General features: G+C 39.1%; 1 protein-coding gene and 1 non-coding gene across 6 annotated transcripts in view; one reads left to right on the top strand and one right to left on the bottom strand.

Moving 5' to 3' along the window:
- The window catches only part of KIF27 (kinesin family member 27), a 98,905-nt gene that overhangs the window by 68,550 nt on the left and 8,528 nt on the right, over positions 1 to 21,827 (bottom strand). For 4 of the 5 annotated variants that reach the window (XM_012519102.4, XM_023584321.3, XM_004449459.5 and 1 more), the window contains exons 3-5: positions 15,617 to 15,817; positions 11,795 to 12,753; positions 2,348 to 2,491 (exon numbers count right to left, since the gene is read on the bottom strand). In XM_012519102.4, the coding sequence (XP_012374556.1) occupies positions 2,348 to 2,491; positions 11,795 to 12,753; positions 15,617 to 15,817 (1,304 nt within the window). The remainder of the gene's footprint in view (positions 1 to 2,347; positions 2,492 to 11,794; positions 12,754 to 15,616; positions 15,818 to 21,827) is intronic. The other variant, XM_058301594.2, reaches the window with a different exon arrangement.
- Positions 4,120 to 4,325, top strand: LOC111760243 (small nucleolar RNA SNORA73 family). Its single transcript, XR_002793996.2, has one exon. It is a non-coding gene; the product is annotated as a small nucleolar RNA SNORA73 family (small nucleolar RNA).

Here is a 21,827-nt window from a genome sequence, read left to right as displayed (position 1 = left end):
AACCAAAAGATATCAATTTATGCCAAACCAATTTACAGGTTTAATGCAATTCCAACCAAATCCTAAAAAGCTTTTGTAGCCCTTGATTCTAAAATTTATATAGAATAAGCAAGACATTCATAAAAACAACAACAAAAACAAAAACAGAGTGGGAGGCCTTCCTCTACCAAATATCTAGATTTAATATCAATTTATAATAAACAAGAAATGTGATATTTGCCCAAAGATAGACAAACAAAAAGACTAAAACAGAAATTAACTCATGTATAAATGGACCTGAACTTATGACAAAGATGGCACTCAAAACAGTGGAGAAGCAAGGTTTTTCATTAAATCATGCTGGAACAACTGGATATTTACATAGGGGAAAAAATGAAGTTTGATAATTATCTTACCAGATACACATAAATCAATTCTGGGAGGATTATAGAGCTAAATATGGAAGGCAAAACAATAAACCTCATGTAATGTAAGATAGAAAGTAACCTTAAGACATTGGGGAAAGGAAAGACTTGGTAAATAGAGGACAAACATCATTAATCATAAAGACAAGGATTGTTGAATTTTATTACAACAAGGAGTCTTTTCATCAAAAGGCCACTGATGGTATAAAGCAAGTCACAGAAGGGAGAAAAACATAATTGACAAAGAACTCACACAAAAACTAATAAACTTCTACAATTTAATTAAAAGACAGACAATCCAAAAGAAAACCAGGCAAGAGTTTGCACAAGAATGTCACAAAAGAGGATATCAAAATAATCATGAAAACATATGAAAAAGTATTTAACCTCAATCGTCATCGGGGAAATGCAAAATAAAACCACAATAAAATAAAACGTCCATCAACAATAGAACAGATAAAATATGCTATATTCATGCACTGGAATGCTATGTAGCTATAAAACTAAACAAGCTGTTGTGGAAGAGATGTAGCTCAGTGGTTAAGCACCTGCTTCCCATGTACAAGGTCCTGGGTTCAATCCCCAGTACCTCCTAAAAAAAAAAAAAAACTAAACAAGCTACAGTTATATGCAATGGAGATAAACAGAACAAACAAAATGTTCAATAAAAGCAACCAGATATAGAAGACTATACACTGTATGATTCCATTTATAAAAATTCCAATAACTAAATTCTAGTGTTTAGGGATACTTACATAGTAAAACCATAAAGAAGAGCAAGGAAATGAATCCCATAAAAGGGAAAGTGGCTCCCTTGAGGGGGATATGGGGGATGTGGGAAGGAGGCCCTAGGGACCTCTGAGGGGCTGGCAGTCTTGACCTGGGCAATGGTTACTCAGATGCTCTCTTGATGGTAAATCTTGAACAACACAGTTTTGCTTTGTAAACATTTTAGTGTATGTTTTAAAATTATATGATTAGAAGGGTAAAAAAGAAAAACAGGAAAGTGGATGTGGCTCAACCTATAGAGCATCTGCCTACCATATGGGAGAGTCCAGGGTTCAAACCCAGGGCCTCGTGACCTGTGTGGTGAGCTGGCCCACGTACAGAGCACGCGCTCAAGGAGTGCCGTGCCACGCAGGGATGCCCCAGCAGGGGGTGCCCCATGCACAAACAGTGTGCCCTGCAAGGAGAGCTGCCCCACATGAAAAAAGCACAGCCCACCCAGGAAGTGGCGCCGCACACATGGAGAGCTGATGATGATGCAACAACAAGAACAAAAAAGAGATGCAGTTTCCCGGTGCTGCCGAGGGTGCAAGTAGAAACAGAAGAACACAGTGAGTGGACACAGAGAGCAGACAACGGGGGGGAATAAAATAAATCTTTAAAGAAAAACAAAAATAAAATGCCAAAATTAGAATCTAATTTTTGCTTGATCAGATTATTTCTCAGGGTATTAGTTCCTCCCTAATAGACAGGAAAAGGTTTTTAATGAAATAAGCTAATAGGGGAGGGAGGAGACAAGGATACAATATTTAGGGCCATACTATGTTGCATCGCAGGCATATCCATGTTACTAGAAAAGCTTAAGATACAGAGAATGTGAAAGTTTACCAACATTAAAGAGCACATCCGTGATGGAATATAAATGTACTGATATGATTACTTTCCAAATCTTAACAATATCACATTGCCTATTATCTTGGCAAACAATGGAGCGGGAAAGTAGGAAGAAAAAAACCCATAATATGATGTGTAAATTAAGTTTTCCCTTTAAACCAATTTAGGGAAAAATGTAGTAACTCTTTTAAGTACCTATGTTTAGAACTCTTCAACTGAAACATATTTCTCTAGAAGTTCCCACTTATCACTTAAAATGCTATTGTTTATTTAGGCCCTATTTCAACCAAATCTACAGAGCTAGTTACATTAAGAAACCCTACCTGTAATCTATTAACTTTTTGTGCTTCTTTCAAAGATATAACATGTCCTTTGTTTTCCTGTACCATCGTTTGCACTTGGTTCTTTAGTTCCTTCATCTCCAGTTCCTTCTGATTAAAAACTACTTCATCAGCAGCGAGAGCACACTAGGAGGGAAAGAAGGCACATGTGAAATAAGCAGGGAAAACACTCTGAGGCTGTGGAAACTCAAGCAAACCCATATGACACCACAAAACTTGTCATCTGCATTTTAAAATGAAAACTAGTTATTTGGGTTCTAGAATTATTTACTGTATTTTAAAATGAAAACCAGTTATTTGGCCTTTTTTTTTTTTTGAGGTACCAGGGCAGGGATTGAACCCCAGACCTTGTAAGTAGGAAGCCAGCACTTAACCACTAAAAGCCACATGGGCTAAGTTGATTCTTTTGTTTGTTTGCTTATTGTTAGTTTTTTGTTTTGTTTTGTTTTGTTTTTAGGAGGCACTAGGAACCGGATCCAGGACCTCCCATGTGGGAAGCAGGTACTCAGCTGCTTTAGCCACATCTGCTCCCTGCCATATGGCTTTTAAAAATCAAAAGTAGGAACAGATGTGGATCAAGCAGTTGGGCACTTACCTCCCAGGTTCAGTTCCCAGTGCCTCCTAAAGAAGACGAGCAGGCACAACAAGCTGACGCAATGAGCTGATGCAATAAATAGGAAGCAGATGTGGCTCAAGCAGTTGGGCACCCATCTCTGACATGGGACCCAGGTTCTGTTCCCAGTGCCTCCTAAAGATGAGCAGACAATAAGTGGACGCAGCGAGAGGACAGTGAGCAGAGACATCGAACAATGATCAGAGAGATGAAGGAGCCAAAGGAAAATAAATTGAGCATACAGCTCTGATATAATAACAACAAAAAAAAAATTAAAGGGTGACATTTTTCCAAACATTGCCCATTGGGCATAAGAATGCATCTGGGCATGTAAATAAAGTCTGTCTCTGTAAATAAGCTATAATCAGTAACTATGTACTGATTTTGTACATTTTCACCATGAAGAAATATATTTTGAAGATGTATGAAAATATAGTTCAGTAAGTTGTCTTTATTTCTTAATTTCTGATGAATTACAGCTATTTTCAAGTAAGCTTAGGACATGCAAATAATACATTTAAAACAAATGTCAAATTAAATAAATAACAAGAAAATTAATATTTGTTAAGGGCCTACTTCATGGCAGATAATAACTTGGCATCTTTAAAATCTCACTGAATAGGCTTATAATTTCTTTTTCATGAAGAAACTAAGGCTGAGAAAGATTAAAAAACCTTTTCCCAAGATGACACAGAGGATACACCAAATTCCTGAGATTTGACCTTATTAAGGTCTATCTGGATCTACCCCTGTACCACTAAACCAACAGGGAAAGCCAAAAACGAGCAGATGATTTGAAAAAATAATTTTTACTTTACAAGTATGACTTAACTCATACAACGTCAACGTGTACGTGACTTCTCAAGAGCCACGTGGTTGGGCGGACGGGCCCCTGCATTGGAAAGCCATGGACGGGGTCAGCCTCACAGGCACAGCCTTTCCATGGGGCTTTGGGCAAGTCCCTGCTTCTCTCCCTCGACAGGGAGGGATCCTTCATTACCAAACGAGGAGGAAATGCAGGTCCTTCTAACTCTATGATTATATGACCTATGTGACTTTTCCTATAAAATATTCTCATTAGCTGGTATCCTGTTCTAGGGGCAATTAATTGTTGGTTGAAGACATTTAAACGCGATTGTATCCAGCGTGGATAGCCCGGGAGGGTCATTCTCCCTGGGCTCTGTCCAGGTGGTGCAGGGGAGCACAGGGCTCAGCCCAGGGACATACAGTCCCCCTCCACAACGCTGGAGATGAAGCCGGGCTCTCGAGCCTGCACCTGCATATTCCTACAGGTTGTCTGAGTCTTATGGACAATGACCGAGGAGACAAACCATGCAGGAAAGCTAAAAAAAAAAAATTTTTTTAATAAATAAATAAATGCAATTGTAACAAAGGTACCACACTAATGCAAAGTGTCAATAAAAGAGGGGTATATGGGAATGTTGTTATTTTTCACATGACCCTTTTGTAAACCTACTTCTCCAATTTTAAAAAAACTGTATATTTCACTATTTTTACATATGCTTAATAAATGCAAGTTTTATTTATTTATTTTAAAGTGTTTATCTATTGAGTGTATTCATGTCCACATATTCTTCCTGTGCTCACAATTTGGAATAAAAGGCAATAAAGTCCCTTAAGAGATATTTATGAAGGAGTGGGGTATTACATTAATTTCTTAGTGGCTAAAAATCAAGCTTCTTAAGAGGCAAACAATATCTTCTCCAACAGTAAACCAGCTATTATTCCATCTGTGAGATGATTCACAATCTCATGTTGGCTAAAAATTTTCTTCAGTAAGTACTTACCTGCTGGCCTAACAAGCTCAGGAAAGGAAGGCTGAGAAGAGAGAGACTTCTGAGGCAGACCTGCTCTGCCCCTGGCCTAGCAAGTCTTAGTTTGGGAGCCAAGCTTTACCAAGCTACCCTCACAGGAATCCCTGGGATGTGGCCCTGCAAACTACTTAGTCCAGTCCCTCAGCTACCACTGAATCTGAAGCTAAAATTTATTGAGCTCTACTACATCCCAAGCACCATTTCACGAGCTTTATAAGAACCAATGTTTTACATGGATGAATCTTGAGAACCTTATGTTGAGTGAAGCAACCCAGGCATTGAAGGACAAATACTACATGCCCTCAATGATATGAAATAAGTAAACCAAGCTGCCTCAGAGACCTAGAGACTGGATGATAGGCTTACAGGAAACTGTGGGATAGAGGAAGGATGCAAGCTGACATCTACATGAGTGAAATCTATGATAAGCTGGAGGTAAGTATGTGTACAAGGAAGGGATAAAATGGGGACATAGGGTTACCTTTGGGTGGGGCTTTGCAAGCTTGAGAGGGGCTAGGGATGGGCGGATGGGTAACATTGCCCAAGAAATTGGGGGGAGGGTGGGGTAACATACGAACATAGGAGATTGTCAGGTGTTCATTGAGAGTACGATGCTGAGAAAACCTTTTCAAAATATAATAAGGAAAGTTACCTGTTTAAGATACTTAAAGGGGATAATCTGATGTAGGACAGACTCCTAGGGAATATGTGAATGCTCATTTTGCCAGAGTGGGTTATACCATTGGGTAGAGACCCATATAATGAGAGTGAAGGTATACCCACATCCTGGGGAGGACTGATGCCATCAAATAGAGCGAACTGTATCTCTCGAGAGAAATGGTGTCTCCCAGGGCATTAGGGCAGTTGAGCATGTTGCAAGTATCTCTGAACATGGCTCTTCAAGAAATGAAGACTGACTGTCACTGTGGGCCCTAAGGGGAGGGGGAAATAGATATTGAATAGATGGAACCAACCGAACTGTGAGGGCAATAGAAGTGTTTCACAAGAGTACACAAGGATGGATATAAAACATGTACTATTACACCAAAAACATATAGGGGCCGATAGACTAATAATGTAAATCATAATGTAAAACACAGGATAACTAAAAATTTAGAAAATTGTATAGCCTAAAGTATAAACCACAATGTAAACACAAATGTTACCTTGTTTGAAAGCTATTGTCTCAATATCTGTACATCAGTTTCAGTAAATATGGTATGAATATGTTAAAAGATTATTGCTGTGGAAGGGAAAAGGTTTTATATTGGATATGTGGGAGTACTGTATATTGTATATATGAATTACTGTGATCTAAAACTCTTGTGAAGATAAGCTTAACAATTAGAAAAAAGAAAAGAAAAAGATAGGATGTAGAATTTCTCCAAATTAATATGTATTCTATATCTAACCTTTAAACTCATCACTATATTCCATTTTACTATTAAGGGAACCTGGCATTATATTGGGCTTCACTTTTCAGGAAGTTTTGGATCACAGAGTGGTTCAACAATGGCAGCGGAGGAATACTGGTATGGGATGTTATTGACAGGGGACATATGGTTGACAGGGAGTTATACAGGGCATGTGTCCAGGGTGCATGGAAATGTTTGGATACATTCATAGTGGAAACAATTAAAAACAACAGCTGGGGGGGTGCTGGGTTCCTGGCCAGGGGGGGCTCTGTCGTGGTCCCTAGGGGAGCAGCGGCAGTCCCCTGGGTGCAACGGCAAGGATCAGGAAGGAATGAGGGTCCAACAGTGAGCCCCTGATACTAATGACTATGCTTGTGAGCCTGTGCATCTGAAATAAGAACAAGGCCTAGAGCAGCAGTTTCCCTAAGAGTTCCCTCCTGAGAGCCTCCGTGTTACTAAAATGTGGCCAGTCTCGAAGCCAAACTCAGCATGTAAATGCACTGCCTTCCCCCCAGCATGGGACATGACTCCCGGGGATGAGCCTCCCTGGCGCCAAGGGATCACTACCAAGTACCAGCTGATGATGTAACTAGAAAATGACCTTGAATAAAAGGTTCAACTCGGACCAGCAGAATATCCCTGCCTGCATATAATAACAGGAGTTAAAAATGCTTTTTGACCTAAATCAAGGGGGAAATGGAAAGGACAAATGAGTTTATATGGCTATGAGTCTCTAAAAAACAGTCTGGAGATTATCAGAGGGCTTGCCCTTATGCACACTTGAGCAGAGTCTCAGAGACAAATAAAGTAGATACAACCCCAGGTACTGGTTCTTCTGAGGGCTACAGAGACCCACAGGTTTTATGGTCATGGCAGATGGAGTTCACTGCCATGTCAGTTGGCCCTTCTTTGGAGTTGGTGTTTCTGCATGATGGAGCTGGACTCAGATGTGATCTCTTTTTACAAGCCTTTTCTGTTACTTTACTAGAATTATAGTTGGTACTGGGGTTTAAGATATATCTAGGGGATCTGAATCTCTGGACTGACCATATGATAGCCAAGCCCTGAGCCTCAACAGACTTCAGCTCCTACACTCTGGTTTATTGGACTTACCCCACTCAGCTAACATGGAGCTGAAGAATGTCAACCACCACACCATGGAGCCAAGAGTGCCTACAACTGAAAGCAGGAGGATTGCATCCAGCATCCATGTGGAATCTAAGCCCCCTCTTGACATAGATGTGGAATGGACACAACCAATCCAAGGTCCACAGGATGGAGGAATACAGTAAGGATTAGAGTGGACTTAATTAGAGTGAACTACTGTGGTTAGTAATCGAAGAAAATGTGGCATTGGTGTGGAAAAAGTGGCCATGGTGGCTGCTGGGTACGGGGAATGGGAGGAAGAGATGAGATGTGGAGGCGTTTTCGGGACTTGGAGTTGTCCTGGGTGGTGCTGCAGGGACAATTACCGGACATTGTAGATCCTCCCATGGCCCACTGAATGGAACGTGGGAGAGTGTGGGCTATGATGTGGACCACTGACCATGAGGTACAGCAATGCCCAGAGATGTATTCACCAAATGCAATGGATGTGTCATGATGATGTGGGAGAGTGTTGCTGTGGGGGGAGTGGTGGGGTGAGGGGGGTGGGGGGTGAATGGGGACCTCATATTTTTTGAATGTAATATTTTTTAAAAATGAATTTTTAAAAATTTAAAAAAATAAAAAATAAAAAATAAAAAAAGAGAGACAAGGGGAGAGTCAAGGAGAAATGCAACACAAACCAGGAACTGTGGTGGTGCAATTGACAGGGAACCCCTTTACCTATCAGAGGTCTCCAGGATAGAATCCTAGAGGAGAAAGACAAGAAGAGAAGACAACAGAGACAGCAAAAAAAGAAACAAAACAAAACAAACAACAACAACAAAAAAACTCCAGCAGTGTGAGAGGAGGAGAAGGGGGAAAATAAGTAAATAAATAAATCTTTTTAAAAAATAAAAAAATAAAAAAGAAACAATGTTTTAACTTCACCACAATCCTACAAGGTGGGTCCTAGTATTGCTTCTGTTTTATATATGGGGAAATAAAGCACAGAGAGGTCAGATATTTGCCCAAGGTCACAGAGCTGGTACACAGAGGAGCCAGGATATAAACGAGGGAGTTTGGCACCCATGTTCTTAACCAACATTAAGGTTATTCTGCCTTTCACAGAAAACCAGAACAGAAAAGGAAGTTATAAAGAAAAAAACAATTTTTTTCCAGAAGCATATAAGGTAAGGAATGAAATGGGACACTAATCATTTCTATATTTACTATTCACTGGTACCCAAAAATGACTAGTTCAGCCAATTCCCCCCCCAAAAAGGGGGGGGGGTTGTTCATTTTTAAAAATTGGAAAGTATTCAATGCTGTATCTCTCACCTTGACATTCATAATATACACGAGCACTTTCAAAGTTCTGGAAAGTCTTGAACTTGAGAAACCTATTTGCTTTTTACAATCTAATGTCCTCTCAAACTAACCTGATCATGGAACCCTTTTTAAGATTATCATCTCTGGAAAATCAAACTCTAGAGTACACATAGTTGTAAGTGGCAAGTTTAAATTTAGAGTTTCCAGCAAATGTAGAGAGGAAGTTATTACCCATGCCATCACCAAGTAGTGGATTTTATGGACTTCTAATTTTAGCCACCTTAGAAACATGAAAGAATCAAGCACTTTCTATCACCAACTCTTATATGCACCCCTAAAGATCAAGCTTCCAATTATCAGTACTTCCTTTTCTGCCAGTTTCTAATACCAATGAAAAGGGCCAAATCTGCTCTAACTAGGAAGGAGGCAGAGCAAAGTTACCGTCTTAAAAAAAACAAACACATGAGAAGTGGATGTGGCTCAAGCAGTTGGGTGCCTGCCAACCACATGGGAGGTCCTGGGTTTGGTTCCTAGCACCTCCTAAAGAAGATAAGCAAAACAGCAAGCTGACACAACATTCTGGCATAGTGAACTGATACAACAAGATGACACAGCAAGATGACACAACAAAGAGACACAGTGACAAAATACAACAAGAGATACAACAAGCAGGGAGCAAAGGTGGCTCAAGTGATTGGATGCCTCCCTCCCACATGGAGAGCCCAGGTTCAGTTGCAGTGTCTCCGAAAAAGAATACAAACAGATGGCAGAAGCAAGCACAAACAATGTGTGGGAGTGGAATAAATAAAATAAATCTTTAGAAAAACAAACATGATTTTAAAACTACAACCTTAAATGCTTATATGCAAGTACTAAAGGCTTTGTAACAGAGCAGCAGTTCTGAAAGTGTGGTCCACAGAGACTCTTTCAGAGTGTTCCTTAGATCCTTTCCGAGTGTCCATGAGGTCAAAACTATTTTAATTAGAACACTAAGAAAATACTTACCTTTTTCACCATGTTGACATTTGCACTGATGGTGTAAAAGCAATGGTGTGTAAAACAGCTGATTTCTTAGCACAAATAAAGGAAGTATCAACTGTGTTAGTAGTCAATTGAATCTTTTTCTGCCATATACTCACAGTACAAATAAATAAAAAAGCCAGGTTCACTTAGGTTGGTGAAACAATAAAAATTAGTAATTTTACTGAATCTCAACCCTTGAGAACAATTTGTTTTAAACATTCTGTGTGACATACCAAAGGGCAAGAGTTGTTTCTAGGAAAAGCACTTCTGCAATTGTTTGCATTCAAACTGAACTATCCACTTTTTTCCTGCACATCATTTTTACTTGAAAGAACAACTGATAAACTACAGTTTTTTTACTTGAAAGAACAATTGATAAACTACAATTTTTTACTTGAAAGAATAACTGATAAACTACAGTTTTTTTTACTTGAAAGAACAACTGATAAACTAGTTATTCACTTGGGTTATGTGGCAGAAATGGTTTTAAAATAAGAACTTACCATTTCAAGAAAAACAATTAACAGTATTTGTTGCGAATGATAAAATTCAAGTTTCATGCAAAAATGAAAATTTTGGAAAACGTACCTGCTACTGTGAGCATGACTGCTACCAATACTCAAAAGACTTTTCTGATGTGATCAGTAGTGACATTGATGTGATTTTTTAAAATACTGTATAATGAAATGAGTCAACTCTTGAGAGAGGACCAACATTTGGAAGACCGGCATAGTTTAGTAAACACATCTTTTCCAAATGACCAGTGCATGATGATAGCACCTAGGTTACAGTGAAGAACCAAGCAGACACAGTTCGTGCTTCCAGGCCCCTGGGGGTACCTGCTCATTCTCCTCTGCCTTGGCAGTAAAGTTCAAAAACCACTGCCATCCAATGCATGAATTCTCTCTAAAATAAGCATGCTGGCTTCAGATTATTCCTTAAAAGATGGCTGGGGGAGGAAAAATCGAATGCAAAACCCTATCCTCATTTAAGAAGGAAGGGAAGGAGAAAGAAGAGGAGAAGGAGAAGACCCTCAACTATTCTGAAAAAGTGATTAAAACACTGCTCTCTCCCAACTAATCTATATGAGATTGGATTTTCTTCATTTACTTCAACTAAAACAATATACTGAAACAATCTGAATGCTGAAGCAGATATGAAAATCCAACTGCCTTCTATTGCGCCAGATATCAAAAAGATATGCAAAACTGTAAATAATTCTACTCTTCTCACTAAATTTGTTTTGGAAAATAGTAATTTTTTAGGAAAAATATTCTTTATGTTATCATGTACTGGGGTCATTATTTTTAAATGAATTAATATTTTTTGATCAAATATACTTGAAAATTTTGAGAACTGCTATAATAGAGAATAATATTAATAACTTCTTTCTAATACATACAAAAAGATATTGAGGAAAGACGCCAAATTAGAAAGCTATGCTTTTAACTATATGTTTTCTATTTTAAAAAACAGAACGATGGAAGTTGGGAACCATGCTATTTAAGGAATGTAGAAATTTCCGTTTACTACTCTAGATTGCAAACTCCATGCAATCAGAACTAGGTGTGTCTTATTCTCTACTATAGCCCCCTTCTATTCTTCATTCATAAATGTTTTTTAATGAGAAGTGGGGAAATGTACCTCTGAACTCCATATATATATATTCGATATACATATATCTATACTCCTTAAATATTAAAAATACGAACTTGTTTAATGAAATAATTCATAATCCAATCTCTAGGGATGAAGTATTTTTTACTTTCAAGAACCACTGACCCATAGAAGAAGAAAAACTCAATAAACTATAACAATTTTGTTTCTAAAACTGTGTTTCTTTCCATCCTCTAAATTATTAACAGGGTCCACAACAATAAATAAAACATCATGAAAAACACTTTTTAGTTAGAGGAGAAAAGAGGAGGAACCAAGAAAAAATATGAATTGTGAGAAGAAAGCAATACGAAAGGAAAAAGGAAAAAGAAACAGCAAGGGAAAGGCAAATAAGGAGATTTTACATATAATCGTTTTAAAGAAAAGGTCTCAAATTCCAAAATGACAAAAGGTACTTGCCCAAGTAAACTTAAGTCTTAAATGAATTACGTATAAAATGGTGTCTAAGTACCTGGCATTTCTTAAGCTCTCTCTTCAGCTGGAGAACTGTAATGTGCTGTGGCCCTTCTTCCGTGTGCCCGACGCCTCGGCGCCCTCTGACTGAGGCGGGGATCACCTTCCTGGCCTCTTGGGTCATGTTAAACCACTGCTGTAGTTTGTGCTGCTGCTTTTGGTTTAGTCTGACAGTGTCTTTTAAATCCACCAGGAAGGTAAAGGCTTCTTCTATACAATTTTGGTAACTGAGACATTCTCCTTGTAGCTGGACTACTTGCTCCTCGAGAGAATGGATCCTGTATTTATCGAGAGTCTCTTCCGGATGGGTCTGGCTAGTTTGGCTGATACTAGCCTGCTGGCTTTGCAAAGCTTCTCGAAGCAACTTAATCTCGAGTTCCATTTCATCCATGCGGTCTGATTCGGGGCTGAAGTTTACGGTGGGTTTGTTCCTAATGTTCCGTGCTCTGTTGGCATATTTGAGAGAATTTAAGGACTCATCAAAGTCATAGGAGGATGGGCTGACACATGTGATCATGACTGTCTTGGCGCTGCCTCCCAGGGAATCTTTCAGCAGTCGGGTAATTTTAGCATCCCTGTATGGAATATGGGAACTCTTCCTGCGCGGGTCCCCAAGGGCACTGATGACATTTCCTAAAGCCAGTAGCCCACTGTTGATTTGAATGGACTCTTTGAACCGTTCACCTGTATTCCCCGTTTTGGTTACCCTTTCTGAGCCAGCCAAATCCACAAAGTGGAACTTTGAAACAATATGCCGAGGGGACTGCCAAGGGCCATCTTCAGCTGCCTGTCTGTTTTTCTCAGCTCGGCAAATAGTGATTGTGAAAATTGCATGCGACCTACTAGAGTGCTCGTTGACCTGTGTGGTGCCTGTATGTCTGGCTGCATTCCCCAGCTCCAGGAGACTCATCACTTCATCCGCACTCTCCACCTGGCATTCCTTGGCCCCAACAATCACTTGAAACAGCAAGAGAAAGTTGTTAAACCAAGTTTTGGTTAGAAGTCAGTGTAAGTTAATATACAACACAAGCTATAATTTGCTAAACAAATTATAAGACCGTCTCATTAAAAAAAAACAATAGATTGTCAAACAATAGTAAATCAGCAACACCATTAAATGATATCAGATAATATCCCAAAGGAACTATTTTGACAGACAACATTCATTTTGATGTTTAAGTTCTAAAAGATGATATATTTTTTAAAGCAAACCCTGTTTCTTTGGAGTCATGTGCCACACTCAATTCTTTAAAATGGTTGACAAGAGAAAACTCATTTATTCCAGTATTTTGATTTGTAGAGACACTATCTAATAGAGCTTTGATATCAAAGAAATCTGTTTCTTTTGAGTTTTGTTAATATTTAAGCTGCCCTTAGCTTTAAGGATCATAACCAGTGGGAAATGAGAAATTCAGTATAAATAAAACTGGTTATTCATTTTAAAAACAGATATGCCTTCTATAATAGGAGAGTGTAAAATCAATAGATGAGATGGTAATTCAAAAAAAGGAAAACCTTTCTATGTCAATGGCAGATTAAGACCCAAAATAACCTAAGCTTACCAACTGTATTACTTATTATATTAAAATATCTATATAGAGAGATACATAGATGTTTTAAAGCAGGTTGCAGAGCTGGGATTTGAAGAGAAACAGAGCTCCGGATTTCACACTCTAGTTATATGGCCATGCTTTCTCTTTAAACAGATCCTGTTGTGTCACTGTTCCTTTGAAAAAAATTTTACCTCTTTTAATAGCCTATTTCTTTTAAAGTTCTAAAGTGCTTATAATATAAACAGGTAGTGTTAAAATATCAAGTGTTAGAGAATGTAACATTGTAACTATAAAGCATAGTAAAACTTCCATAAAATTAGGGTATAACTTAGCACTACAGTTCTCAAATCCAGCTGCAAATCACCCGGGAGCTTTATAAAAAAGAAAGTTGCAGTGCCCAAACCAATTAAATCAGAATCTCTGAGAAGTGAGGCCTAGAAATCAGTATAGTTTTTAAAGCTTCCCAGGTGATTCTAATTGTATAGCAGCCAGGGTTGACACCACTGCTTCACACAGTGGTCCTGAATAAACAGAATGGAACTTTATATTAGACATATGGCAATTTGTCCTCAGACAATTTGTTACGTCCTTCCAACATTTTTGCAGGACTGTTATCAGCTACAGAATATTTTCATCATCAAATTTATCAGGACTGGGAATATATACTTCTGTACTATTTGATTTAAAATAAGCATGTATTATTTTTGTAAAATTTTCGATAAAAGAAAAACATTTAATAATTACATTCCATAAAATAAAGAAGCTGAAATGTCAGTATTGAATTCCACTCAGAAAAGATAAAACTGCACTGAATTACCTAATAAGATCATAAACTACTATGCATGCTTTTTTCCTAAAAAGCAAAACAAAACAAAACAAAACAAAATTTCTTCAAACCTCCAAGAATGACAAGGCTGCAAGGACAGGGCAGTACAACAAGATTTGCTGCCCCTGCCCCTCTATTTGAATGGTGATAGCAGCTTTCTTTCTTAACAGGTAGGAAATTCCCCCCAGGGAGTAACTCCCAAACAAACTTCTTTATCTTCAGAAAGGTATATTAAATGTGTTCTTTGGGAGAGAAAAACATCCAAGAAGAGTCACTGCAGTATTATTAATAACAAAAACCTGGAAACAACCTAAATGTACAACAATGAGGTATTAATTACATAAAATTTTATAACAAATTCATAAGACAAGTTATCACATGACTATATGAGTCATACTTTTGAAAAATATTTAATGATGTGCAAATGCTCACAATATAAATACTAGGTAAAAAAAATAAGATGCAAAACTGTATATATTGGGTTGCAAGTATTTTTTTAAATAACATTATATGTGCATAGGACAGAAAAAAAAACCTAGAAGGAAACACACCAAAAAGAGAAGCTGCTATTTCTAGGTTCTGAGATTAAAGATGATCTTAAACTTTCTTCCTTGTACTTTTCTGTTTTCCCAAATATTCTATGATGAACATATTGTTTTTTAAAGCAGAAAGTGTTATTCTTTAAAATATTTGCATTTTGGGGGAAGCAGACTTGGCCCAGTGGTTAGGGCGTCTGTCTACCACATGGGAGGTCCACAGTTCAAACCCCCAGCTTCCATGACCCGTGTGGAGCTGGCCCACATGCAGTGCTGATGCGCGCAAGGAGTGCTGTGCCACACAGGGGTGTCCCCCGCATAGGGGAGCCCCACACGCAAGGGGTGCGCCTGGTAAGGAGAGCCGCCCAGTGCAAAAGAAAGTGCAGCCTGCCCAGAAATGGCGCCGCTCACATGGAGAGCCAACACAACAAGATGACGCAACAAAAAGAAACACAGATTCCCGTGCCGCTGACAACAACAGAAGCGGACAAAGAAGAAGACACAGCAAATAGACATAGGGAACAGACAACCGGGGCGGGGGTGTGGGGCGGGAAGGGGAGAGAAATAAATAAATCTTTTTTTAAAAAAAAGAAAAGAAATTTAGCCTTAGACATTATTTCAGTCTCACCTAAAGTCAGCCCAGAGGTGGGCAATTATAGGGAATAAATATCTTGAGTTACAAATGAATAAATTCACATTACCAAACCCAGGCTAACTTTTACTTTTTTTACAAGGGTGATTTAAATGATGATATTGGTAATCAATAAACTATTCAATTTAAAAGTAAAAATAAGTTCATCTTGTTTCTATGTCTATTTTAAAAGATTCTTTGGAACACATCCAGAAGTGAAATTAAATCATTTCCATTTGCTAACAAAGGTTATAAATTCATTAGGTTACTTTACCCGTGCTTCCTTTTTCATCTTCTCGTATGTGAAGATCCTTCAAAGATGTCTCCAATTCTAGAAGATCTCTTAGCTCTTCCTTGTATACTTCTATGTAAGACACTTTTGTATTATAGTCAGTGCTAGAATTTTCAGAGATGTTTTCAAATATTTCTTGGATAGCTCGAGGAATAATACCCTTTTGACCATCCACAACTGAAGCTAAAGATTTAGAAAAGAAAACCACACCTGAAACTTAAAATATAAGAAAAACTGCAACCCAAAATTTACAGAATTAAATTTACAAAATTATAAAATTTAATTAGATCATTTTTTACATTATACGATTTATGATTTTTTAATAAACCACAACTATTAAATCCACAGGTTAAATTTCTAACATGCATGCTATTACTCAAAATTCATCCATGAATTCATTCAACAATTATTTATTAAGCACCTACTATGTGCCAGGCGCTATTCTAGGAACCTGGGAACCAACAGTGAACAAAACAGGGAAAAAAATCCTTGCCCTTGTGGGATTCTATTGAGGAGAGACAGACAATAAGCAAGAAAGAATAACTGCAATTCAACAACAAAAGGACAAAACAAGCCAACTGAAAAATGGGCAAAGGACTTAACAGACATTTCTCCAAAGAATATATGCAAACAGCCAAGATGCACATGAAAAGATGATTAACAGGGAAGAGGACTTAGCCCAATGGTTAGGGCGTCCGTCTACCACATGGGAGGTCCGCGGTTCAAACCCCGGGCCTCCTTGACCCGTGTGGAGCTGGCCCATGCGCAGTGCTGATGCGCGCAAGGAATGCGGTGCCACGCAGGGGTGTTCCCACGTAGGGGAGCCCCACGTGCAAGAAGTGCATCCCATAAGGAGAGCCGCCCAGCAAGAAAGAAAGTACAGGCTGCCCAAGAATGGCGCCATACACACACCGAGAGCTGACACAGCACAGCAAGATGACGCAACAAAGAGAGACACAGATTCCCGTACCGCTGATAGGGATAGAGGCAGTCACGGAAGAACACGCAGCAAATGGACAAAGAGAGCAGACAAGGAGGGCGGGAATTGGGAGGGAAGGGGAGAGAAAGAAATAAAAGATAAATAAATCTTTAAAAAAAAAGATACTTAACATCATTAGCCATTAAGGATATGCAAATCAACACCACTTTACACCCACTAGATAGCTATTATTTAAAAAACAGAGGGAAACGGACTTTGGCCCAGTGGTTAGGGCGTCCCTCTACCATATGGGAGGTCCGCGGTTCAAACCCCGGGCCTCCTTGACCCGTGTGGAGCTGGCCATGCGCAGTGCCGATGCGTGCAAGGAGTGCCGTGCCACGCAAGGGTGTCCCCCGCGTGGGGGAGCCCCACGCGCAAGGAGTGCGCCCGTGAGGAAAGCCGCCCAGCGTGAAAAGAAAGAGCAGCCTGCCCAGGAATGGCGCCGCCCACACTTCCCGTCCCGCTGACGACAACAGAAGCGGACAAAGAAACAAGACGCAGCAAATAGACACCAAGAACAGACAACCAGGGGAGGGGGGGAATTAAATAAATAAATAAATCTTTTTTAAAAAAAAAATAAATAAATAAATAAAAAACAGAAAACAACAAGAGTTGAAATGGAGGTGGAGAAACAAGAATATTCATTCTTTGTTGGTGGGAATGTCAAATGGTACAGCTGCTATGGAAAGCAGCTTGTCAGTGCCTCAAAAAATTAAACATAGAATTACCACGTGGGAAGCAGATGTGGCTCAAGTGACTCGGCTTCAGCCTACCATGTGGGAGCCTACCCCGGTATCTCCTAAAAAAGACAGCGAGCTGGCATGATGGGCAGGAGCAGCAAGCTGACCCAACAAGATGAAGCAACAAGAAACACAAGAAGAAAAACACAATAGGAGACTTAACAAAGCAGGGAATGGAGGTGGCTCAAGTGATTAGGCACCTCCCTCCCACATGGGAGGTCCTGGGTTCAGTTCCCTGTGCCTCCTAAAGAAACAAGGAAGACGAAGAGACGCAGCAAGTGCAAACGACAAGGGGGTGGGGAGAAATAAATAAATAAAATAAATCTAAAAAAAAAAAAAAGAATTACTATGTGGCCTGGCAATTCCACTCTTAGCTATATACCCCAAAGAAAGGAAAGCAGGGACTTGAATAGATAATGAACCTCAATGTTCACTGCAGCATTATTCACAATAACCAGAAGGTAGAAACAACCCAAATATCCATGGAAAGGTGAGTGGATAAACAAAATGTGGTATATCCATAAAGTGGAACACTATTCAGCCATAAAAAAGAATGAGACAAACCTACCAAGTCCGTATTAAGAGGATAAAACTGTCTCTTCAATAAATGGTGCTGGGAGAATTGTATATCTATAACCAGAAGAATGAAAGAGGACCTCTTTCTCACTCCCTATATAAGATTCAACTCAAAATGGATCAAAGACCTAAATATAAAAGACAGGACCATAAAAGTACTAGAAGAAAATGTAGGGAAACAACTTCAAGATCTTGTAGTAGGTGGTGGTTTCTTGGACCTCACACCCAAAGCACATGCATAAAAGAAAAAATAGATAAATGGGACCTCCACAAAATTAAACACCTTTGCACCTCACAGGACTTTATCAAAAGGGTGAAAAGATAACCAACTCAGTGGGAGAAAATATTTGGAAATTACTTGTCTGATAAGGGTTTAATATCCAGGATATACAGAGATATTACAGTTCAACAATAAAAAGGTGAAAAACCTAGTTTTAAAATGTGCTAAAGACTTGAATAGACATTAGTGCCAAGAAGAAATACAAATGGCAAAAAAAAAAAACACATGAAAAATGCTCAATATCACCAATGATTAGGGAAATGAAAATCAAAACTACAATGAGATAGCATTTCACAGCTGTCAGAATAGTTAAAAGGAGAACTACAAGTGTTGGAGAGGATGTGGAGAGAAAGGAACACTTATTCACTGTTGGTGGGAATGCAGAATGGTACAGCCACTGTGGAGGACTACTGGCAATTCCTAAAGAAGTTGAATACAGACTTGCCACATGACCCTGCAATACCACTACTGGGTATATACCCAGAAGAACTGAGAGCAGTGACACGAACAGACATCTACACACCAATGTTCAAAGCAGCATTATTCATGATTGCCAAAAGTTGGAAACAACCAGGTGTCCATCAACTGATAAACGGATAAACAAACTGTGGTGTATTCACATGATGGAATATTATGCGGCTTGTAAGAAGAAATGAAGTCATAAAGCATAGGACAACATGGATAAACCTGAAGGACATTATGTTGAGCAAAGCAAGCCAGACACAAAAGGGCAAATATTGTAAAATTATATTACTATGAACCAACTATATTGTGTAACATACTATATGATTTTTAAAAATTCATATTATCCAGTACATTTAATTGAGAAATGTATGCTTTTATTCAACTGTTCCCTTTTTATTTCTTAATTTTTGTTTATATTTTCAATTATTAAATGTACAAAATAAAGTTTAAAAAAAAGAAAAATTTGATACATGCTACAACATGGATGAACTCTGAAAACATTATGGTAAGTGAAAGAAGCAGACACTAAGGTACAAACATATGATTCCTCTTATATGAAGTATCTATAATAAGCAAATTCATAAAGAGAAAGTAAATTTGACATTAACAATGGCTGGGGATTAGGGAGAATGGGGAGTTATTGCTTACTGGGTAAAGAGTTTATGTTTTGGGTGATGAAAAGTTTTCACAATGGAAGGTGGTAACGGTAGCACATGGTAAAAGTAATTAATGCCACTGAATTGCACACTTTAAAAAAGATTAAATGAATTATAAGATATACTAAAAGGTGATTAAGTGTGCCTGGGAAGGAGGCAGGAAACAGGGCAAGGTAAGGGGTATTAGAAGTATGACTGTTGGGCGGGAAGTGCTTGCCATTTTAGGTAGGATGGTCATGTTGGGCCTCATTGAGAAGCTGACAGTTAAGCAAAGACTTGAAAGAGATGATGGAGTGGGCCATGTGGGTATCTGAGGAAAGAGAGTCCCAGGCAGAGGAAGCCTAGTGCAACAGCCCTAAAGTGGGTTGTTCCATAAACAAGGAGGTCAGGGTGGCTGGAATAGAGGGAGTGAAGGAATAGAGCAGTCACTTACTCTTAACATGGGTTTTAAAAAGACCACTCTAACTGCTGTATTTTGTATAAACCATAGGAGGGCAGGGGTGGAAGCAAAGAAACCACCAGGAAGTTAAAGCAGTAACTCGGGGGTCATGAGGGTGAGACATGATGATGTCTCAGACCAGGATGGAAGCATATGGCTCAATTCTGGATTCATTCTGAAGGTAGAGCCATCAAGATTTCCTGACAGATTTGATGTGGGATGTGAGAAAAAGCAATGCGTCAAGGAAGACTCCAAGGTTTTATCCTGAGCCACTAGAAGGATGGAGGTCCCACCAACTGATAAGCAGAAGAGTGTGTGCTAGGTTTGGGGGGGAAATAGCAGGACTTTAGTTCTGGACTATTAAGTTTCAGGTGTCTACTAGGCCTTTATAAGGGACATGCAAGAGAGCCTGAGAAGGAACAACCACTTAAGTAGGAGGAAAACCAAGATGTGGTGGCCTGGAAACCAAAGGGAAAATGTGTATCAAATCTGCTGATAGGTACAGTATGGGAGAAGTGAGAACTGACCACTGGATTTAGCAAAGTGAAGTTCATTTATGATATCTTAACCAGAGCAGTTGTAATGGTAGTGGAGGTCAAAGTCTGAATAGAGTGGGTTTAAGAGAGAACAGGAAGAGAACTGGACACAGCTAGTCACAGATGACATCTAAAATAATATATCTAAGATCTATGATGTAAAAAAGAGGTGGCGGACTTGGCCCAGTGGTTAGGGCGTCCGTCTACCACATGGGAGGTCTGCAGTTCAAACCCCAGGCCTCCTTGACCCGTGTGGAGCTGGCCCATGTGCAGTGCTGATGCGCACAAGGAGTGCCCTGCCACGCAGGGGTGTCACCCACGTGAGGGAGCCCCACGCACAAGAAGTGCACCCCGTAAGGAGAGCCGCCCAGTGTGAAAAAAGTGCAGCCTGCCCAGGAATGGCACCGCACACATAGAGAGCTGACACAACAAGATGACACAATAAAAAGAAACAAAGATTCCTGTGCCGCTGACAACAACAGAAGCGGATGAAGAAGACGCAGCAAATAGACACAGAGAACAGAAAACCGGGGTGGGGGGCGGAAGGGGAGAGAAATAAATAAATCTTTAAAAAAAAAAAACAGAGCAAATCTCATTTGGGTGAGAGAAAAGAAACATATCTATGCAAAGAATACTTTTGAAAAAATACATAAGAAACTTAACTGTGGTTTCCACTAGCAAGTTAAAATGAGGAGAGAAAAGAAAGGGAAACTTTTACTTTTTACCATATAATTGTAAATTTTTTACCTTTAGAACTAATTTTTAAATATACAGTTTTTAAATAAACCAAATAACTATACTGCATGGAATTCAAAGAATCATAAAACAAAGAAGCCTACAATCAAATGACCAGACCAAAAAACAAAACAAAACAAAAACCTATAAAACAGTTTAAGACAAAAATAGAAGATTTAATAAGAAAATAAATTATTGAAAGTCCTATGATTACAATAGAACCTAAGCAGCACCTCTGAAGTACAAAGCAGTTAGGTATAGTACAAATTTCCACTTTTACATGAGAGATATATATGTGGAGTGGCATTTTATTTCATAAACAAGCCAAGCCTTCTTATAAATGCTTTGCATTTCACAACTCACAAATTCCCTGCTCCTTAAATGCAAGATCCAGGAAGGTGGTCCTTGGCTCGCAAATAATCCTTCTACAAAAAGGCTGCCTCCTTGTCCAAATCCACTCTACCCCTGAGGTTTTCCACCTGTGTCCCTACTACTAAAGCGGGAGTGCTGTAATAAACAATTGGGTTTTTAGACAAAGTATTGTTTCTGAAGCAGAAGATGTGAAAAGTAGGAAACTGACACCAAGTAAGACCAAACCTATTTCAGGTCCTTTGCATGAAAATATCTTTGCCTTTGTTTCATTTTGTTGTGGACTGGGTGGGATTCCAATCACTGGAGTGCAACTCATTTATATTAGCAAGAATCCTTTTTTCACAAATCAATGTATCATATTTCTTTACCCTCAGCCAAGAGAGTCTGTCCTGAGATTTCTGCAGGGGGTGGGGTG

The sequence above is a fragment of the Dasypus novemcinctus genome, chromosome 8, assembly GCF_030445035.2.
Source record: "Dasypus novemcinctus isolate mDasNov1 chromosome 8, mDasNov1.1.hap2, whole genome shotgun sequence".
In the NCBI taxonomy this organism is placed as follows: domain Eukaryota; kingdom Metazoa; phylum Chordata; class Mammalia; order Cingulata; family Dasypodidae; genus Dasypus; species Dasypus novemcinctus.
This window is presented reverse-complemented; position numbering and strand designations above follow the sequence as displayed.